We start from the raw sequence: 21,411 nt of genomic DNA on the forward strand, positions 1-21,411 counted from the left end.
TTGTACAGTGCAGTGTGTACACAGACATGATATATTGTATCGTTCTGGGCTGTCGCTAGATCAACGCGTCTTTCAGGTGTTTTCCCAGCGTAAGCGAGAGGTCGGAGATTTATTCCAAATCCATAACTCAGAGGTTCCCATTCATGGTCCTCTACCAAGGCTCCTCAACAGGTCAGGTTTTAGAGATACCCATGCTTGAGCACAGGTGGTTAAATCAAATTGACTCAGGCACTAATTAAGTCACCTGTGATCAACCATGGATATCTCTAAAACCTGGACTGTTGGGGAGCGCATTTGGGAACCTCTGCTATAACTGATGGAGCCAAACCGCAAGACAATACTCCATGACAGAGGTTCCCAAACTCAGTCCTCAAGGCACCCTGGCAGTCCAGGTTTTAAGGATAGCCATGCTTGACCACAGGTTGATTTAACCAGCTTTGCTCAACCATGGATATCGCTAAAACCTGAACTGTTGGGGTGCCCTGAAGACCGTGTTGGGAGCCTCTGCCTCCTCAGAAGAGGACGGAGTGTTTTTTTTCTTTAAACAAATACAATGCTTTATACATGGGCTCCTCCTCTTCCGGGCACTGCTCATGAATAATTAATGACATGTCACTGGCGGCTGTTGTCTAGGAGACGCCGGGCTGCGGGATCACGTGATCCCGTTAGAAGGAACACGTGATATTATGACGCGGCCTCGTGCGTATACCCCAATTGGAAGTGGATAAATTCCCGGGCTGTAGAGCCACAATGTCTCAGGCACCTGTGCCCAAACCCGGGTCCCTGATCCTTCCAGACTGGCAGCAGTCCCCGGAGGGCCGGGACTACGTGACCTGTATCCTGCGCAAGCGGAAGCGGAGAATGTTCGGTAAGTAACGCTGTTCCTGCAGCCTACACTGCCCTCTGCTGGTCTATCGCTGTCATTACACCTCTACAGTTACATTCACACTGCCCTCTGCTGTCTATCTATGTCATTACACCTCTACTGTTACATCCACACTCCCCTGTCATTACACCTCTACTACTACTACATCCACACTGCCCTCTGCTGGTCTGTCTCTGTTATTACACCTCTCCTACCACATCCACACTGCCGTCTGCTGGTCTATCTCTGTCATTACACCTCAACTGCTACATCCACACTGCCCTCCACTGGTCTATTTCTGTCATTACACCTTTGCCTTCTGCTGGTCTATCTCTGTCATTACATCTTTACTGCTACATCCACATTGCCCTCTGCTGGTCTATCTCTGTCATTACACCTCTACTTCCACACTGCCCTCTGCTGGTGCATCTCAGACATTACACCTCTACGGCTACATCCACACTGCCCTCTGCTGGTGCATCTCAGACATTACACCTCTACGGCTACATCAACACTGCCCTCTGCTGGTGTATCTCAGACATTATACCTCTACGGCCACATCCACACTGCCCTCTGCTGGTGCATCTCAGACATTACACCTCTACGGCTACATCCACACTGCCCTCTGCTGGTGCATCTCAGACATTACACCTCTACGGCTACATCCACACTGCCCTCTGCTGGTGCATCTCAGACATTACACCTCTGCGGCTACATCAACACTGCCCTCTGCTGGTGCATCTCAGACATTACACCTCTACGGCCACATCCACACTGCCCTCTGCTGGTGCATCTCAGACATTACACCTCCTGCTACATCAACGCTGTGTTTTAATCACTTTGTTCTCTGCAAAATAATATTTTTATTACGTTTTGAAAGAGTTTGAACCTGGTGTTTTTTTCAGTACAGTAATGTTACATATCACAGTCCTCTCCAGTGGGGATCACAGTAGCCTATCCGGGCTTCTGACCCATAGGGGTTACTTGAGGAGACAGAGATCTGGGAGACGCACTCACGCTGTCTTCATGGTTCATTAGACATTGAGATAATGACTGCTCAATGGGCCACAATGTTTCTCTTTACCCCCACAGGGCTGATCGAGAGGCCAGTCCTCCCTCCGCAGCTCCCTACTGATGTCGCCGCCTACAAGATCTTCGTCTCCGGGAAAAGTGGTGTTGGGAAAACAGCCCTTATTGCAAAGCTGTGCGGCCTGGAGGTTCCCACAATGCACCACGAGACGACCGGTGAGGTTTCCGCGTCACTGTCTCTCCCGTGTGTCGTATATGAGCCCTCACAGAAGCACCAGTGATGAGAATGTGGGATTATCCAGAAGCACTTTGTGTTTTCCTTACATTTTATTACTTCCATTAGCCAGAAGTGTATAGGGCGAGAGCTCATCTACCAGCAGGGCCCCTCGCACGGTGCCGGATATTTACTCCTCGTGATTGAAAGAGATTATAGTGGGTAATTATTCACATCAGTCCCAGTGTTATTGGAGCTTACAGTCTAAACACGCCCCCCCCCCTCCCCCACCCACACCACACTAGCATCCATTTGTGTCACCATACAGTTTACCTACCAATATATTTTTGGAGTGTGGAAAGAAAACCGATCACTCAGTGGAAACTGTCACAAACATGGGGAGAGCCTACAAACACCACACAGATAGGTCCCTGGTGGCAATCAAACAAATTACTCCAGTGTTGTGAAGCAGCGATGCTAACCACTGTGCCACTACGCTAGTGTAGGAGGGACGAACAGGTGGTCTGATGCTTTCTGCCTATCGCAGACTAGTGCAAAGTTTTCGGATATTTACTTGAATCTCCTGTGTCCCGCTAGGAATCCAGACGACCTGCGTGCACTGGCCAGCACGCCCCCGGGACAGCGAGCGCCCCATCATCTTCTCCTTCCAGTTCTGGGACTGCGGAGAGAGCGCACTTAGGAAGTTTGACCACATCCTGCCAGTAGGTACCCGCACCTCATCCTGCCAGTAGGTACCCGCACCTCATCCTGCCAATAGGTACCCGCACCTCATCCTGCCAATAGGTACCCGCACCTCATCCGGCCAGTAGGTACCCGCTGGACAACTGGCTCAAGGGGTGATATCAGCAGGGGACGCTATGTGTGTGATGATGTAAGCAGGGGATGCTATGTGTGTGATGATGTAAGCAGGGGGCACTGTGTGTGTGTGTGTGTGTGATGATGTAAGTAGGGGATGCTGTGTGTGTGTGTGATGATGTACGTAGGGGATGCTGTGTGTTTGATGATGTAAGCAGGGGACACTGTGTGTGTGTGTGTGTGTGATGATGTAAGCAGGGGACACTGTGTGTGTGTGTGATGATGTAAGCAGGGGGCGCTGTGTGTGTGATGATGTAAGCAGGGGGCACTGTGTGTGTGTGTGTGATGATGTAAGCAGGGGGCACTGTGTGTGTGTGATGATGTAAGCAGGGGGCACTGTGTTTGTGTGATGATGTAAGTAGGGGATGCTGTGTGTTTGATGATGTAAGCAGGGGACGCTGTGTGTGTGTGTGATGATGTAAGCAGGGGACGCTGTGTGTGTGTGTGTGATGATGTAAGCAGGGGACGCTGTGTGTGTGTGTGTGATGATGTAAGCAGGGGACGCTGTGTGTGTGTGTGTGTGATGATGTAAGCAGGGGACGCTGTGTGTGTGTGTGTGATGATGTAAGCAGGGGACGCTGTGTGTGTGTGTGTGATGATGTAAGCAGGGGATGCTGTGTGTGTGTGATGATGTAAGCAGGGGACGCTGTGTGTGTGTGATGATGTAAGCAGGGGACGCTGTGTGTGTGTGTGATGATGTAAGCAGGGGACGCTGTGTGTGTGTGTGATGATGTAAGCAGGGGACGCTGTGTGTGTGTGTGATGATGTAAGCAGGGGACGCTGTGTGTGTGTGTGATGATGTAAGCAGGGGACGCTGTGTGTGTGTGTGATGATGTAAGCAGGGGACGCTGTGTGTGTGTGATGATGTAAGCAGGGGACGCTGTGTGTGTCTGATGATGTAAGCAGGGGACGCTGTGTGTGTCTGATGATGTAAGCAGGGGACGCTGTGTGTGTGTGATGATGTAAGCAGGGGACGCTGTGTGTGATGATGTAAGCAGGGGGTGCTGTGTGTGTGTGATGATGTAAGCAGGGGGCGCTGTGTGTGATGATGTAAGCAGGGGGGCGCCGTGTGTGATGATGTAAGCAGGGGGACGCTGTGTGTGTGTGTGTGATGATGTAAGCAGGGGACGCTGTGTGTAATGATGATGATGTAAGCAGGGATGACCTCACCTCGCCAGGCGATCACAGATTATTTTTGATCCCACTAGATCATGGAATGTTACCTCCAGTAACCGCCTGTTACCGACTCTGCCCTCTGCGCAGTAGGCGTGTAACTTGCTGCCACCACAAAGCTCCTCCTAACGGCACCTGGAACCTCTTACTTCTGGGTATGTACGGGCGCTGCTGCAACACTTCCTGTATACCGTCGGGTAATTCCCACTGGCCCCTCACCATGGACCAGTCTCTGCAGGGTAGCTGGCAGAGGGCCTTAGCATGGAGACCCTGGGCTCTATACAGCCGGAGAGCGGAACAGCGCTGTGCGCTATTCTGTTGGTCACAGGATACAAGTAGATGCGGCGTCTTAAAGGCAAAATATTTGTTGCTTAATGTCGTGAAAAAGACAATTACTCCCCAGCATACAGGTATCAGAAGTACAGACCGCTGTGAGCATTGGAGGATATCCACATTCAGGGCTCACAGGCCCTATTTATATAGCAGGAGCACATAATGCGACCGTACAGCCCTCCCCCCCAGAGTCTCGTAATCCTTGTACTTGCAGGAACCGGCTGCAGGTGCTGCCACATATTTTGGGACGGCCCCTTGACCATGCTGGTGACTTTCTCGGCAGGGTCCGTCTGCTTTTTGCCACACTCCACTGGAATGACTGGAGTGGGAACGGTCTCTTTGGGCTCAACTCGACAAGTCACACAAGCAAGCTGGGCTCCAGCACTTAGATTTGGGGCACGAGTCTGGGGTGCTTGGGGTTTGGGACAGTTCACCCTCAGACGGACGATTTTCCCGCAGCCGTAACACTTCTAGTCCAGTCGGGGCCCCGGCGGTCTCTGATTACTTTCAGGAACAGGATGGAGCGGTTACTGGCCAAAAATGCCCGGGTTTGGAGATGCTTGCATTGGTGGCTGATGACCAGAAGATGGTTGTCCCCCTGTTTGTACAGTCCTGTGACTGGATGACCTCGTCTCACCAGGCGATCACAGATTATTTTTGATCCCGCTGGAACGTGGAATATTCCCGCCACTAACCGCCTGTTACTGACTCCGCCGTGGATGGATAACCTGCTGCCACCACCAAACGCCGACACCGTCACGATACCATCAGCACCTGGAACCGATTCCTTCTGGGTATGTGTGGACGCGTTGCTACAACACTTCCTGGATAGTGTCGGCTAATTTCCTCTGGCCCCTCACCATGGACCAGTCTCTGCACAGGAGCTGGCAGAGGGCTTTAGCTTGGAGATACCGGGCTGGATCCAGAACAGCCAGAGAACGGAACGGCGTTTTACTCTATTCTGTTGGTCGCAGGAAATGAGCATCTTGAAGAAAGTAGATGTTTATTGCTCAGTCTTTAAAAAGACAATTACTCCCCAGCATACAGGTAACCAGCAGAGCTCACAATCCAACAGGCTACAGCCCTGCCCCACCCCGACCTATAGGGCAACTATCTTACAGTATATAAATAAATAAATCTTACATTTCTCAGGAACTGGTAAATTACACTCAGTGTTTGGTTGCTATGGGCAACATCTCCACTTCTAAAAACCCGCACTGTAGTAAATCTCCCCCCCTTCCCTGGAGTGTGGGTCATACAGTTTTGTATTTCCGTTCTGTAGGCGTGTAAAGATAAAGCAGACGCCGTCCTCTTCCTCTTCTCGTTCACTGACCGCTCGTCATTCGAGGACATCCCAGCCATGATTTCCCGGACTCTAAGTCAAGATGAGAACCTGGCCCGGGTTGTGGTTGGCACTAAGTATCCTTCTATATAACGGCTTGTGTAATGCCTGGCACATGTAGGGTGTGGTTTTACACATGCCAGGTTTTTAGGTTATTCCTATTGAATCACTAGTTCAGTTTCTCAGGTGGAAGCATAGAGAGACTCTGTGCAGCCTCCACTGAGACCCAGGGGTAAATTTACTAAAGTGAGGATTTTTAGAAGTGAATTTTAAAAGTGATGTTGCCCATAGCAACCAGATGCTACTTACCATTGAACTAACACATTCTAGAAGATAATAGCTAGAATCTGATTGGTTGCTATGGGCAACATCTCTTTTAAAACTCTCACTTCTAAAAAAAAAAAAACTCTCACTGTAGTAAATTTACCCCCCAGTGTTCTATACACCAAGGCCCCAGTCTTGTGGTATAGCACTGGTTTAATCCAAGCATGCAGTGCTCTATTATAGGGCTGATAAATCGGGGATCTGCCCGCTGTGGCCTGGTGTGGAGTTTGTGTGTACATTTTACAGATAACCTAATAGGTGTGGTGACCCTACAAGGGTTCTGACCCCTTAGTTTGGGGGAGGACATTAATGTTCTGCGATCCTTAACTCCACGCCATGCTTGACCAGTTCATGCACACGGATGTCACAGATCAGGACATCAGCGACTTTCATCAGACCTGGCAGCTGCCCGTGATGCGGGTGAGGAGCGTAAACGGTCCCCGGCTCAGTGATGGGCGCAGCCTGGATGGACGGACAGAGATGGCGGACGCCGCACCGGTGCTGAACGGACTGGCAGAGGTGCTCTGGCACAGGGACCAAGTGATTGCTGGGCTGATAGGCACCGGAGAGTGAGCACGGGCACTGCCATCAGGAGGAGCTGCCCAGCCTGGCCATGTTTTCAGATATATGCGATGGTCATATATATACTATTACACTGCAGTGATGGGGTATATTAATTTATTAGGAGTTATGGGACGTTATTGATCCCATCTCAGGAATTTATGTTTTTGTTTTATGTCTACAAACAATTTAAATAAAGGAAAAGTTCTATAATGTGGAAAATACGTAATTCCTGGGCGCGGCATGATAACTGAGCCGTCCGTCTGGGCGCGGCATGATTACTGACCCTTCCGCCTGGGCGCAGCATGATAACTGACCCGTCTGTCTGGGCGCGGGAGGATAATGGTTTTGCCATTCTGGGTACATCATAATAGGGCAGTTGGTCTGGGTGTGGCAGGATAAAATGCCTTCCCCCCCCCACTGGGTGTGGTAGGTTAATGAGGCCTCCATCTGTGTGCGGCAAAATAATGGGGCAGTTGGTCTGGGCACAGCAGGATAACGGGGGCATCACGTGTACATTGGGGTAAGTTTACTAAAGATCTGTTTTGGATCGTTTAGATTGCGGTCTAAAAAAAACAGCATTTACTAGGCATCGGTTTTGACTGTCAATTAAAGTCCAACGTCGATACCCCATACAGAATAACATATACTGAGATTTATATAATGTGTACAGGGTATGGGAAGTGACACTGTGCAGCTGCCTATACATACAGAATAACAGATACTGAGATTTATATAATCTACAGGGTATGGGAAGTGACACTGTGCAGCTGCCTATACATACAGAATAACAGATACTGAGATTTATATAATGTGTACAGGGTATGGGAAGTGACACTGTGCAGCGGCCTATACATACAGAATAACAGATACTGAGATTTATATAATGTGTACAGGGTACGGGAAGTGACACTGTGCAGCGGCCTATACATACAGAATAACAGATACTGAGATTTATATAATGTGTACAGGGTATGGGAAGTGACACTGCAGCTGCATATACATACAGAATAACAGATACTGAGATTTATATAATGTGTACAGGGTATTGGAAGTGACACTGCAGCTGCATATACATACAGAATAACAGATACTGAGATTTATATAATGTGTACAGGGTATGGGAAGTGACACTGTGCAGCTGCCTATACATACAGAGTAACAGATAACTGAGATTTATATAATGTTTACAGGGTACGGGAAGTGACACTGCAGCTGCATATACATACAGAATAACATATACTGAGATTATATAATGTGTACAGGGTATGGGAAGTGGTACTGTGCAGCTGCCTATACATACAGAATAACATACTGAGATTTATATAATGTGTACAGGGTAGGGGAAGTGACACCGTGCAGCTGCCTATACATACAGAGTAACAGATAACTGAGATTTATATAATGTTTACAGGGTATGGGAAGTGACACTGTGCAGCTGCATATACGTACATAATAACAGATATTGAGATTTATATAATGTGTACATGGTACGGGAAGTGACACTGCAGCTGCATATACATACAGAATAACAGATACTGAGATTTATATAATGTGTACAGGGTAGGGGAAGTGGCACTGTGCAGCTGCCTATACATACAGAATAACAGATACTGAGAGTTATATAATGTGTACGGGAAGTGACACTGTGCAGCTGCCTATACATACAGAATAACAGATACTGAGATTTATATAATCTACAGGGTATGGGAAGTGACACTGTGCAGCTGCCTATACATACAGAATAACAGATACTGAGATTTATATAATGTGTACAGGGTATGGGAAGTGACACTGTGCAGCGGCCTATACATACAGAATAACAGATACTGAGATTTATATAATGTGTACAGGTTCTGGGAAGTGGCACTGTGCAGCTGCATATACATACAGAATAACAGATACTGAGATTTGTATAATGTGTACAGGTTATGGGAAGTGGGGACTGGATATGCTTGACCACCGGCAGCCCGATGCACAAGGTCTCGACAGCGTTGGTAAGTTAAGTATACCTTCCCCCCTAACCCTCCCTCGTAAGTGCCTAAACTTAACCCCCCCCTCCCCAACCCTCCCGGGGGGGGGGGGGGGGTGTCTAACCCCAACCTCCCCGCCTAGTGCCTAACCGGGGATGCCCTAAACCTAACCCCCCCCCCATCCCCGGCTACATACATACTTACCCCCGGCGTTGGACGATCGGTCCGGCGTCCTGTAGGGGTCCTGGCATCGGGATTAACATAGGCGTCGGCATTTCAACGCCTATATTAGATTCCTTGCCGGGATTATGCTGTAGGTATTGAGACTGGCAGGCATGCGTCCGCCGGTCTCATAACTGCATACCGGGTTTGGGACTGTGCAGCTGCCTGTATACAGAATAACACCAGATACTGAGAGTTATATACCATGTACAGGACATGGGAAGTGATACTGTGCAGCTTCCTGTATACAGAATAACATCAGATACTGAGATTTATATACTGTGTACAGGACATGGGAAGTGATACTGTGCAGCTTCCTGTATACAGAATAACATCAGATACTGAGAGTTATATACCGTGTACAGGACATGGGAAGTGATACTGTGCAGCTTCCTGTATACACAATAACATCAGATACTGAGATTTATATACTGTGTACAGGACATGGGAAGTGATACTGTGCAGCTGCCTGTATACAGAATAACATCAGATACTGAGATTTATGTACTGTGTACAGGACATGGGAAGTGATACTGTGCAGCTTCCTGTATACACAATAACATCAGATACTGAGATTTATATACTGTGTACAGGACATGGGAAGTGATACTGTGCAGCTGCCTGTAACAGAATAACATCAGATACTGATATTTATATACTGTGTACAGGACATGGGAAGTGATACTGTGCAGCTTCCTGTATACAGAATAACATCAGATACTGAGGGTTATATACCGTGTACAGGACATGGGAAGTGATACTGTGCAGCTGCCTGTATACAGAATAACACCAGATACTGAAATTTATATACTGTGTACAGGACATGGGAAGTGATACTGTGCAGCTTCCTGTATACAGAATAACATCAGATACTGAGGTTTACATACTAGGTACAGGACATGGGAAGTGATACTGTGCAGCTTCCTGTATACAGAATATCATCAGATACTGAGGTTTATATTCTAGGTACAGGACATGGGAAGTGATACTGTGCAGCTGTCTATACAGAATAACACCAGATACTGAGATTTATACACTGTGTACAGGACATGGGAAGTGATACTGTACAGCTGCCTGTATACAGAATAACACCAGATACTGAGATTTATATATTGTGTACAGGACATGGGAAGTGATACTGTGCAGCTTCCTGTATACAGAATAACATCAGATACTGAGAGTTATATACTGTGTACAGAATATGGGAAGTGATACTGTGCAGCTTCCTGTATACACAATAACATCAGATACTAAGATTTATATACTAGGTACAGGACATGGGAAGTGATACTGTGCAGCTTCCTGTATACACAATAACATCAGATACTGATATTTATATACTGTGTACAGAACATGGGAAGTGATACTGTGCAGCTTCCTGTATACAGAATAACATCAGATACTGAGTTTTATACACTGTGTACAGGACATGGGACGTGATACTGTGCAGCTGTCTATACAGAATAACACCAGATACTGAGATTTATATACTGTGTACAGGACATGGGAAGTGATACTGTGCAGCTGCCTGTATACAGAATAACACCAGATACTGAGATTTATATATTGTGTACAGGACATGGGAAGTGATACTGTGCAGCTTCCTGTATACAGAATAACATCAGATACTGAGAGTTATATACTGTGTACAGAATATGGGAAGTGATACTGTGCAGCTTCCTGTATACACAATAACATCAGATACTGAGATTTATATACTAGGTACAGGACATGGGAAGTGATACTGTGCAGCTTCCTGTATACAGAATAAAATCAGATACTGAGATTTATACACTGTGTACAGGACATGGGACGTGATACTGTGCAGCTGCCTGTATACAGAATAACATCAGATACTGAGGTTTACATACTAGGTACAGGACATGGGAAGTGATACTGTGCAGCTGTCTATACAGAATAACACCAGATACTGAGATTTATACACTGTGTACAGGACATGGGAAGTGATACTGTACAGCTGCCTGTATACAGAATAACACCAGATACTGAGATTTATATATTGTGTACAGGACATGGGAAGTGATACTGTGCAGCTTCCTGTATACAGAATAACATCAGATACTGAGAGTTATATACTGTGTACAGAATATGGGAAGTGATACTGTGCAGCTTCCTGTATACACAATAACATCAGATACTAAGATTTATATACTAGGTACAGGACATGGGAAGTGATACTGTGCAGCTTCCTGTATACAGAATAACATCAGATACTGAGAGTTATATACTGTGTACAGAATATGGGAAGTGATACTGTGCAGCTTCCTGTATACAGAATAACATCAGATACTGAGATTTATATACTGTGTACAGGACATGGGAAGTGATACTGTGCAGCTTCCTGTATACAGAATAACATCAGATACTGAGATTTATGTACTGTGTACAGGACATGGGAAGTGATACTGTGCAGCTTCCTGTATACAGAATAACATCAGATACTGAGAGTTATATACCGTGTACAGGACATGGGAAGTGATACTGTGCAGCTTCCTGTATACACAATAACATCAGATACTGAGATTTATATACTGTGTACAGGACATGGGAAGTGATACTGTGCAGCTGCCTGTAACAGAATAACATCAGATACTGATATTTATATACTGTGTACAGGACATGGGAAGTGATACTGTGCAGCTTCCTGTATACAGAATAACATCAGATACTGAGGGTTATATACCGTGTACAGGACATGGGAAGTGATACTGTGCAGCTGCCTGTATACAGAATAACACCAGATACTGAAATTTATATACTGTGTACAGGACATGGGAAGTGATACTGTGCAGCTTCCTGTATACAGAATAACATCAGATACTGAGGTTTACATACTAGGTACAGGACATGGGAAGTGATACTGTGCAGCTTCCTGTATACAGAATATCATCAGATACTGAGGTTTATATTCTAGGTACAGGACATGGGAAGTGATACTGTGCAGCTGTCTATACAGAATAACACCAGATACTGAGATTTATACACTGTGTACAGGACATGGGAAGTGATACTGTACAGCTGCCTGTATACAGAATAACACCAGATACTGAGATTTATATATTGTGTACAGGACATGGGAAGTGATACTGTGCAGCTTCCTGTATACAGAATAACATCAGATACTGAGAGTTATATACTGTGTACAGAATATGGGAAGTGATACTGTGCAGCTTCCTGTATACACAATAACATCAGATACTAAGATTTATATACTAGGTACAGGACATGGGAAGTGATACTGTGCAGCTTCCTGTATACACAATAACATCAGATACTGATATTTATATACTGTGTACAGAACATGGGAAGTGATACTGTGCAGCTTCCTGTATACAGAATAACATCAGATACTGAGTTTTATACACTGTGTACAGGACATGGGACGTGATACTGTGCAGCTGTCTATACAGAATAACACCAGATACTGAGATTTATATACTGTGTACAGGACATGGGAAGTGATACTGTGCAGCTGCCTGTATACAGAATAACACCAGATACTGAGATTTATATATTGTGTACAGGACATGGGAAGTGATACTGTGCAGCTTCCTGTATACAGAATAACATCAGATACTGAGAGTTATATACTGTGTACAGAATATGGGAAGTGATACTGTGCAGCTTCCTGTATACACAATAACATCAGATACTGAGATTTATATACTAGGTACAGGACATGGGAAGTGATACTGTGCAGCTTCCTGTATACAGAATAAAATCAGATACTGAGATTTATACACTGTGTACAGGACATGGGACGTGATACTGTGCAGCTGCCTGTATACAGAATAACATCAGATACTGAGGTTTACATACTAGGTACAGGACATGGGAAGTGATACTGTGCAGCTGTCTATACAGAATAACACCAGATACTGAGATTTATACACTGTGTACAGGACATGGGAAGTGATACTGTACAGCTGCCTGTATACAGAATAACACCAGATACTGAGATTTATATATTGTGTACAGGACATGGGAAGTGATACTGTGCAGCTTCCTGTATACAGAATAACATCAGATACTGAGAGTTATATACTGTGTACAGAAAATGGGAAGTGATACTGTGCAGCTTCCTGTATACACAATAACATCAGATACTAAGATTTATATACTAGGTACAGGACATGGGAAGTGATACTGTGCAGCTTCCTGTATACAGAATAACATCAGATACTGAGAGTTATATACTGTGTACAGAATATGGGAAGTGATACTGTGCAGCTTCCTGTATACAGAATAACATCAGATACTGAGATTTATATACTGTGTACAGGACATGGGAAGTGATACTGTGCAGCTTCCTGTATACAGAATAACATCAGATACTGAGAGTTATATACTGTGTACAGGACATGGGAAGTGATACTGTGCAGCTTCCTGTATACAGAATAACATCAGATACTGAGGTTTACATACTAGGTACAGGACATGGGAAGTGATACTGTGCAGCTTCCTGTATACAGAATATCATCAGATACTAAGGTTTATATTCTAGGTACAGGACATGGGAAGTGATACTGTGCAGCTGTCTATACAGAATAACACCAGATACTGAGATTTATACACTGTGTACAGGACATGGGAAGTGATACTGTACAGCTGCCTGTATACAGAATAACACCAGATACTGAGATTTATATATTGTGTACAGGACATGGGAAGTGATACTGTGCAGCTTCCTGTATACAGAATAACATCAGATACTGAGAGTTATATACTGTGTACAGAATATGGGAAGTGATACTGTGCAGCTTCCTGTATACACAATAACATCAGATACTGATATTTATATACTGTGTACAGAACATGGGAAGTGATACTGTGCAGCTTCCTGTATACAGAATAACATCAGATACTGAGTTTTATACACTGTGTACAGGACATGGGACGTGATACTGTGCAGCTGTCTATACAGAATAACACCAGATACTGACATTTATATACTGTGTACAGGACATGGGAAGTGATACTGTGCAGCTGCCTGTATACAGAATAATACCAGATACTGAGATTTATATATTGTGTACAGGACATGGGAAGTGATACTGTGCAGCTTCCTGTATACAGAATAACATCAGATACTGAGAGTTATATACTGTGTACAGAATATGGGAAGTGATACTGTGCAGCTTCCTGTATACACAATAACATCAGATACTGAGATTTATATACTAGGTACAGGACATGGGAAGTGATACTGTGCAGCTTCCTGTATACAGAATAAAATCAGATACTGAGATTTATACACTGTGTACAGGACATGGGACGTGATACTGTGCAGCTGCCTGTATACAGAATAACATCAGATACTGAGATTTATATACTGTGTGCAGGACATGGGAAGTGATACTGTGTAGCTGCCTGTATACGGAAATACATCAGATACTGAGATTTATATACTGTGTGCAGGACATGGGAAGTGATCCTGTGCAGCTTCCTGTATACAGAATAACATCAGATACTGAGGGTTATATACCGTGTACAGGACATGGGAAGTGATACTGTGCAGCTTCCTGTATACACAATAACATCAGATACTGATATTTATATACTGTGTACAGGACATGGGAAGTGATACTGTGCAGCTGCCTGTATACAGAATAACATCAGATACTGAGAGTTATATACTGTGTACAGGCCATGGGAAGTGATACTGTGCAGCTTCCTGTATACAGAATAACATGAGATACTGAGATTTATATACTGTGTGCAGGACATGGGAAGTGATACTGTGCAGCTTCCTGTATACAGAATAACATCAGATACTGTGATTTATATACTGTGTACAGGACATGGGAAGTGATACTGTGCAGCTGCCTGTATACGGAAATACATCAGATACTGAGGGTTATATACCGTGTACAGGACATGGGACGTGATACTGTGCAGCTTCCTGTATATAGAATAACATCAGATACTGAGATTTATATATTGTGTACAGGACATGGGAAGTGATACTGTGCAGCTTCCTGTATACAGAATAACATGAGATACTGAGATTTATATACTGTGTGCAGGACATGGGAAGTGATACTGTGCAGCTGCCTGTATACGGAAATACATCAGATACTGAGGGTTATATACCGTGTACAGGACATGGGAAGTGATACTGTGCAGCTTCCTGTATACAGAATAACATCAGATACTGAGGTTTACATACTAGGTACAGGACATGGGAAGTGATACTGTGCAGCTGTCTATACAGAATAACACCAGATACTGAGATTTATACACTGTGTACAGGACATGGGAAGTGATACTGTACAGCTGCCTGTATACAGAATAACACCAGATACTGAGATTTATATATTGTGTACAGGACATGGGAAGTGATACTGTGCAGCTTCCTGTATACAGAATAACATCAGATACTGAGAGTTATATACTGTGTACAGAATATGGGAAGTGATACTGTGCAGCTTCCTGTATACACAATAACATCAGATACTAAGATTTATATACTAGGTACAGGACATGGGAAGTGATACTGTGCAGCTTCCTGTATACACAATAACATCAGATACTGATATTTATATACTGTGTACAGAACATGGGAAGTGATACTGTGCAGCTTCCTGTATACAGAATAACATCAGATACTGAGTTTTATACACTGTGTACAGGACATGGGACGTGATACTGTGCAGCTGTCTATACAGAATAACACCAGATACTGAGATTTATATACTGTGTACAGGACATGGGAAGTGATACTGTGCAGCTGCCTGTATACAGAATAACACCAGATACTGAGATTTATATATTGTGTACAGGACATGGGAAGTGATACTGTGCAGCTTCCTGTATACAGAATAACATCAGATACTGAGAGTTATATACTGTGTACAGAATATGGGAAGTGATACTGTGCAGCTTCCTGTATACACAATAACATCAGATACTGAGATTTATATACTAGGTACAGGACATGGGAAGTGATACTGTGCAGCTTCCTGTATACAGAATAAAATCAGATACTGAGATTTATACACTGTGTACAGGACATGGGACGTGATACTGTGCAGCTGCCTGTATACAGAATAACATCAGATACTGAGATTTATATACTGTGTGCAGGACATGGGAAGTGATACTGTGTAGCTGCCTGTATACGGAAATACATCAGATACTGAGATTTATATACTGTGTGCAGGACATGGGAAGTGATCCTGTGCAGCTTCCTGTATACAGAATAACATCAGATACTGAGGGTTATATACCGTGTACAGGACATGGGAAGTGATACTGTGCAGCTTCCTGTATACACAATAACATCAGATACTGATATTTATATACTGTGTACAGGACATGGGAAGTGATACTGTGCAGCTGCCTGTATACAGAATAACATCAGATACTGAGAGTTATATACTGTGTACAGGACATGGGAAGTGATACTGTGCAGCTGCCTGTATACAGAATAACATCAGATACTGAGAGTTATATACTGTGTACAGGCCATGGGAAGTGATACTGTGCAGCTTCCTGTATACAGAATAACATGAGATACTGAGATTTATATACTGTGTGCAGGACATGGGAAGTGATACTGTGCAGCTTCCTGTATACAGAATAACATCAGATACTGAGGTTTACATACTAGGTACAGGACATGGGAAGTGATACTGTGCAGCTGCCTGTATACGGAAATACATCAGATACTGAGGGTTATATACCGTGTACAGGACATGGGACGTGATACTGTGCAGCTGCCTGTATACAGAATAACATCAGATACTGAGATTTATATACTGTGTACAGGACATGGGAAGTGATACTGTGCAGCTGCCTGTATACGGAAATACATCAGATACTGAGGGTTATATACCGTGTACAGGACATGGGAAGTGATACTGTGCAGCTTCCTGTATACAGAATAACATCAGATACTGAGGTTTACATACTAGGTACAGGACATGGGAAGTGATACTGTGCAGCTTCCTGTATACAGAATAACATCAGATACTGAGATTTATATACTGTGTACAGAAAATGGGAAGTGATACTGTGCAGCTTCCTGTATACAGAATAACATCAGATACTGAGATTTATATACTGTGTACAGGACATGGGAAGTGATATTGTGCAGCTTCCTGTATACAGAATAACATCAGATACTGAGATTTATATACTGTGTACAGGACATGGGAAGTGATACTGTGCAGCTTCCTGTATACAGAATAACATCAGATACTGATATTTATATACTGTGTACAGGACATGGGAAGTGATACTGTGCAGCTTCCTGTATACACAATAACATCAGATACTGAGATTTATATACTGTGTGCAGGACATGGGAAGTGATACTGTGCAGCTTCCTGTATACAGAATAACATCAGATACTGAGATTTATATACTGTGTACAGGACATGGGAAGTGATACTGTGCAGCTGCCTGTATATGGAAATACATCAGATACTGAGGGTTATATACCGTGTACAGGACATGGGAAGTGATACTGTGCAGCTTCCTGTATACACAATAACATCAGATACTGAGATTTATATACTAGGTACAGGACATGGGAAGTGATACTGTGCAGCTTCCTGTATACAGAATAACATCAGATACTGAGATTTATATACTGTGTACAGGACATGGGAAGTGATACTGTGCAGCTTCCTGTATACAGAATAACATCAGATACTGATATTTATATACTGTGTACAGGATGTGGGAAGTGATACTGTGCAGCTTCCTGTATACACAATAACATCAGATACTGAGATTTATATACTGTGTGCAGGACATGGGAAGTGATACTGTGCAGCTTCCTGTATACACAATAACATCAGATACTGAGGGTTATATACCGTGTACAGGACATGGGACGTGATACTGTGCAGCAGCCTGTATACAGAATAACATCAGATACTGAGATTTATATACTGTGTACAGGACATGGGAAGTGATACTGTGCAGCTGCCTGTATACAGAATAACATCAGATACTGAGGGTTATATACCGTGTACAGGACATGGGACGTGATACTGTGCAGCTGCCTGTATACAGAATAACATCAGATACTGAGATTTATATACTGTGTACAGGACATGGGAAGTGATACTGTGCAGCTGCCACACGAGTGGTGAAACGCATTTGAAACCCCCCTATACAGTGTGAAATATTTTTATTAGTTTTATTCTTTATTATTTGTACTGCATTGTTTTTCCATTCTATGTATTTTTAGCATATTTACTTAACATTACTTCTTTCACCATTTCCTCCATCTATACTCACACCCACATATTTCACCATTCACCCACTTCTGTTTGCATCATTAGCGACCTTATCTTGTCCTTTCTACAGCATCCCAGTGACTATAGCCCCCTTTGTCTGGTCTCCCTCACCCTTTAAGCTCCATCCATGTTACCCAACTCCCAGTCCTCTGACCTGCTTCTCCTTCATTTCCCCCCATTATTCCATTTCCAATTTTGCAAACCCCTTCTATGCTGACAGAGGCTGCTCACCTCCCCAGCGAGGGGGACACTGTGTGCCAGAAGCTGCTCAAATCCCCAGCGAGGGGGACACTGTGTGCCAGAGGCTGCTCACCTTCCCAGCGAGGGGGACACTGTGTGCCAGAGGCTGCTCACCTTCCCAGCGAGGGGGACACTGTGTGACAGAGGCTGCTCACCTCCCCAGCGAGGGGGACACTGTGTGCCAGAAGCTGCTCACCTCCCCAGTGAGGGGGACAGTGTGTGACAGAAGCTGCTCACCTTCCCAGCGAGGGGGACAGTGTGTGCCAGAAGCTGCTCACCTCCCCAGCGAGGGGGACAGTGTGTGACAGAAGCTGCTCACCTCCCCAGCAAGGGGGACAGTGTGTGACAGAAGCTGCTCACCTCCCCAGCGAGGGGGACAGTGTGTGCCAGAAGCTGCTCACCTCCCCAGCGAGGGGGACACTGTGTGCCAGAAGCTGCTCACCTCCCCAGCGAGGGGGACACTTTGTGACAGAAGCTGCTCACCTCCCCAGCGAGGGGGACACTGTGTGCCAGAAGCTGCTCACCTCCCCAGCGAGGGGGACACTGTGTGACTGGAACTATGGGCCTGATTCAGACCCGGACGGTATCTGTTGTCCGTTCACAAATGCCAATGGTTGCTAATCTGCGCATGCGTATGTATCGCAGTGCGTATGTGCGAACTACACTGTGCGATGATCCCTCGCTCGCCCAGTAAAACCAGCCCAGCAGAGTGAGTGACAGGAGAGGCTGTTTGTGGGTGGTAACAGGGGCAGTCCAGTAAAAACGGGGGGTTGGAGATGCGAATGCAGGCGTGCCCGAGTGTTTCAACGCCGTTTTAGAGGCGTGCATAATTAACAGGCAGCGTCATAGTACACGTCACCAGCCATTTTTTTCCTCAGTTTTCCTCGCAATGCTTGCGGTAAAAAAAGCTACCACAAGCGCTGCGTTCACATCCGATAGTGGTCGATGTACCAATGTTTTCATAAACTTCCAGGAGATGACATGGGGCAGTGGGCGTCTCTGCATTCACCAAGGGGAGTCTGCATACACAAAGTGAACGCTTGTACAGGTACAATGGGTGTGCTTATGCCTTGGCGAGCGATCGTTCCCCGCCACGTCACTTTCAAATATTTGCATACGCATCATGCGAGCGTACGCTCGTAGCGACCGGGTCTGAATCAGGCCCTAAATACTATGTAACAAAGTCAATCACAATTTAGTTTGCGTAGTCATTAATAGTATTTTATTAATTCAATAATATTTAGTTCATTTAATTTAAATGCACAAAATAGAAATAAATAATGCCGTATGTATAGTCAGAATAAAATAAACATCACATACAAAAATAAACTCGTGTCCGTTTATACGGCGTGGCTGACGCTGTAAAGTACTAACATCGGGAAAACATTTAATAGAAAGCTGGATAAATAGGGTAAATTCACTGTATAAATGTCTCCTAGTGAAACAAATAGGATTCCAACTTTTAACAGTGAGATTCAAGAAAGAAGGAATATGATTGGTTGTCTCCCTTGTGAACAAATATTAATATCCAACCAATATAATAAATAACAATATACAGCTTTAGATTTACAGTTATTAAGTGTCACACTCTACATATTTCCCTCAATATCATTATATCACAAAATCTAATTATAAAAAGTTTCACCCTTTGGTGAAATGACAACATCTGTTTGTGCAATCTCCTGAATTATAGTCCTTCCTGCATCTTTACAATGATATATTAGGCATCAATTACATGAATGTCTTCTTTATACAGTTATTTGGATGTGATAACAGGAGAAAAAGTGACAATAAAATAAAGTTAAATGTTTTTAATAACATTCAACTTCCTGACAATTCCGCAGTTCCACTCAGGTCACCCCGATTCTTCGCTTTTCCGTCATGTAATCATTTTATATGTCAAATTGCTGCCCTAATGTTATTACTAGAGTTCTCCTATAGCCTACATTAGTGCGGCAGGGCAGAAAGTGTAATTAAATGCCACAAATTATAATACTACAGCTAATTAGCTTTCATTTGTACCAATTACAAACCATATCATATTAGATGAGCAGCAATGTTTGCAGTTGGAGTACAGTTTATTGCAATTAATGGCTAACCAGTCCAGCACAGGACATTGTTCATATTTCATTGTAATATCTTGAATTATTCACAACCAAATAGATTAGTGCAATAATATCCTTCTGCAGACGATGTTACATTCGTAGAGCTGTTCGGTACACTTAGCAAAGTTGCGCCGCTGAGTTTGCTATTGACGTACGGTGGTCTCCAAGCTGGATTTATATATACTGGATTCTGGGGGAACAGCTTGATGGTTCATCTGACTGGCAGGCTTTGTAGTCCATTTCTTGGTTGTGGGGTGGCTTATAGTCACAGCCACTTCCCAGTCTCTTACAAGAGCAATTCCAGCACAATATAATCCCTCCGATGAGGATAAAGACGATGGTGGGCCAGGCCAACATGAGGGCTTCCCCCATCTGTACCCTCACCACCCCTCTGGTTATTGAGGCATCGTAGGCTTGTCGGACAATGTTAGTTGTGGTCCAGGTCACTGGAACAAGTATGAGAGCGGCGCTCAGTAAATACAAGATTCCGGAGGTGAGGATGAGACAGTGCCTCTCGCGATGATTGTCATCGCAACATCGGGACGACAGGAAGCCAATGACGGAAAATATGAAGGCGAGGACGGTCATGGCAATGCCGAAGCTCATGAAGACCCTTCCGGCCTTGAGGTCGGTTGTGAGGGACACCATGGAAATATAGTTGGTGCATTCTAGAGAGGACCTCATTTGGTTGACACAAGTGACCCACAGGCCGTCCCACCGACTGATCCATTCTCCGTCAATGCGGCCGCCTTCCAAAATCAGACCGTTGTTCTCGGCCAAGACGACCAACCTCCACTGAGGCATAATGGTGACGATCCAGGTCAGTATCATGCCGATGCTTCCCGAGATAATGCCAAGGATCTGGATCAAGAAGCAGACCAT

At 44.6% G+C, this 21,411-nt stretch overlaps 2 protein-coding genes across 2 annotated transcripts; one reads left to right on the top strand and one right to left on the bottom strand.

The window, feature by feature from the left end:
• Window positions 1-661: 661 nt before the first annotated feature.
• Window positions 662-6,920, top strand: CPLANE2 (ciliogenesis and planar polarity effector complex subunit 2). Its single transcript, XM_088463202.1, has 5 exons — window positions 662-868; window positions 1,958-2,110; window positions 2,706-2,830; window positions 5,773-5,909; window positions 6,495-6,920. Exons 1-5 carry the CDS (start codon window positions 751-753, stop codon window positions 6,727-6,729), a joined length of 768 nt encoding a protein of 255 aa, XP_088319328.1. The 5' UTR covers window positions 662-750; the 3' UTR covers window positions 6,730-6,920.
• A 13,783-nt stretch (window positions 6,921-20,703) lies between these two features.
• LOC148443098 (claudin-8-like) lies at window positions 20,704-21,411 on the bottom strand. Its single transcript, XM_088463255.1, has one exon. The coding sequence runs from the start codon at window positions 21,409-21,411 to the stop codon at window positions 20,704-20,706; it is 708 nt and encodes a 235-aa protein (XP_088319381.1).

Source organism: Taudactylus pleione, unplaced genomic scaffold (genome assembly GCF_031769625.1).
Source record: "Taudactylus pleione unplaced genomic scaffold, aTauple2 ptg001334l, whole genome shotgun sequence".
Classification (NCBI taxonomy): domain Eukaryota; kingdom Metazoa; phylum Chordata; class Amphibia; order Anura; family Myobatrachidae; genus Taudactylus; species Taudactylus pleione.